Source organism: Peromyscus maniculatus, chromosome 4 (genome assembly GCF_049852395.1).
Source record: "Peromyscus maniculatus bairdii isolate BWxNUB_F1_BW_parent chromosome 4, HU_Pman_BW_mat_3.1, whole genome shotgun sequence".
In the NCBI taxonomy this organism is placed as follows: domain Eukaryota; kingdom Metazoa; phylum Chordata; class Mammalia; order Rodentia; family Cricetidae; genus Peromyscus; species Peromyscus maniculatus.
In genome coordinates, this window is record NC_134855.1 from 64,606,328 (window position 1) to 64,608,205 (window position 1,878).

The window sequence follows — 1,878 nt, forward strand, 5'->3', positions numbered from 1 at the left end:
AGGCAATCTTTTTATAAATTAAGTAAAGATGTAATTTGAATGTGCACCTTCGCCTTGTAGGTACTACTGAGTCTTTCCACACTTACCTCCACTCAACCATTATCACTACTCACTGTAAAACCTGAACATAATTTGAGAGCCAATTTTGCAGATTTTACATTAAAGTTTAAATAATACTTTTTTTTTTATTCTGTCCTTACTAGTAATTGTTAACTATCAAGCAACCTAGTTAGGAAGATATTGTAGATCATTAAATTATCTTAGACTGAAAATGATTATTTGAATATAAAATAAATATAAGTTGAGGGTCACAGGAAACATGTTTGAATAATGAATAAAAACTCAAGGAACCTATATTGAACATATTTCAGATTACAGATTACAATGAGTATAAATGAACACTATATGGTAAAATAATTCATCAGAGTACAGATGAATATATTTTCTTGAAAATGATGAAATATGAGGCTTTGCATAGACACTGATTACAGTGACAAGTCATAGATAATGGAGATATAAGAATGAAAACTATTCTTGGATTATAGAAAAGGAAGCAAAGCTAAAGTTAGAAATGATTCAGACTGATTAAATCATCCCCACAGATGAAACAGGAAGAGTTCTACGAGTTCGATGCAGAAAGCAACATTTCCACAGTAATGCAATTTGTCCTGCTGGGATTCGCAGCTCTCCCGAACCTCCAAGGGATTCTGTCTGCAGTGTTCTCCATCATTTATCTGATTATCCTCATTGGTAATTGCCTCATAATATTAATAACTAGGCTTGACCGTGCATTGCAGAAACCCATGTATTTTTTTCTGGCAAATTTTTCCTCTCTGGAAATCTGTTACATATCAGTTACTGTCCCAAGGATTCTGTTCAACATTTGGACACAGAATAGAAACATTTCTGTGTTGGCTTGTGCTGTGCAGATGTGCTTCTTCCTTATGTTGGGAACTGATGAATGTTTCCTCCCGGCTGTCATGTCCTATGATCGCTATGTGGCCATCTGCAACCCTCTGCACTATCCTCTGGTGATGAACCAGAGAAAATGCATTCAGCTGGCTGTTGGTTCATGGCTCAGTGGCATCCCAATCCAGATTGGGCAAACCTGTTGGATATTCTCCATGCATTTCTGCAATTCTAATAAAATAGATCACTTCTTTTGTGACATATCCCCCATACTCAAGCTGGCCTGTGGGGACACTTCCATACATGAGCTGTCTGTCTATGTGGTTGTTATGGTGGTGGCTGCACTGCCCTTTATACTGGTGCTTACATCCTACAGTAAAATTATTGCCACTATTCTGAGGTTACCAACAGCCAAAGGGCGGGCAAAAGCCTTCTCCACGTGCTCTTCCCACCTCCTTGTGGTGGTTTTGTTTTATGGCTCTGGTACCATTACCTACTTGAGGCCAAAATCCATGCATTCTCCTGGAACTGACAAACTGCTCTCCCTGTTCTACACCGTTGTGACTCCCATGTTCAACCCCCTGATATACAGTCTTAGGAACAAGGAGGTGATTGCTGCACTGAGAAAGTTAATACTCCAAAAGTAGGGCCTTGTGTTAGCATCGAAGTGTTTTATTTTCTTGCATTACTTGTCACTCACATGTTTTAAAATATTTTATTCTCATATTGAGAAGACAATCATTTTCTTTTTATAATGCATTTTTCAAACATATTTTCTCGTGCAGTTTTTAATACTTAAATGTGCATTAGGCAAGTTGATCCATCCCCAGGAAACCATCTCAGAAGAAAAATGTTTATTTTTAAAAACAAAATTTTAATATTGCACATATTTGTTTTAAATATGTGGAATGAATTCAAAATTTGTTGTCCATATCTTAAAGATAATAGAAAATTATGCCTGAATATCTT

At 36.5% G+C, this 1,878-nt stretch overlaps 1 protein-coding gene across 1 annotated transcript; it reads left to right on the top strand.

The window, feature by feature from the left end:
• The first annotated feature begins 656 nt into the window (after positions 1–656).
• On the top strand, positions 657–1,556 carry LOC102914477 (olfactory receptor 10AG1-like). Its single transcript, XM_006989746.3, has one exon. The coding sequence runs from the start codon at positions 657–659 to the stop codon at positions 1,554–1,556; it is 900 nt and encodes a 299-aa protein (XP_006989808.2).
• Positions 1,557–1,878: the final 322 nt, after the last annotated feature.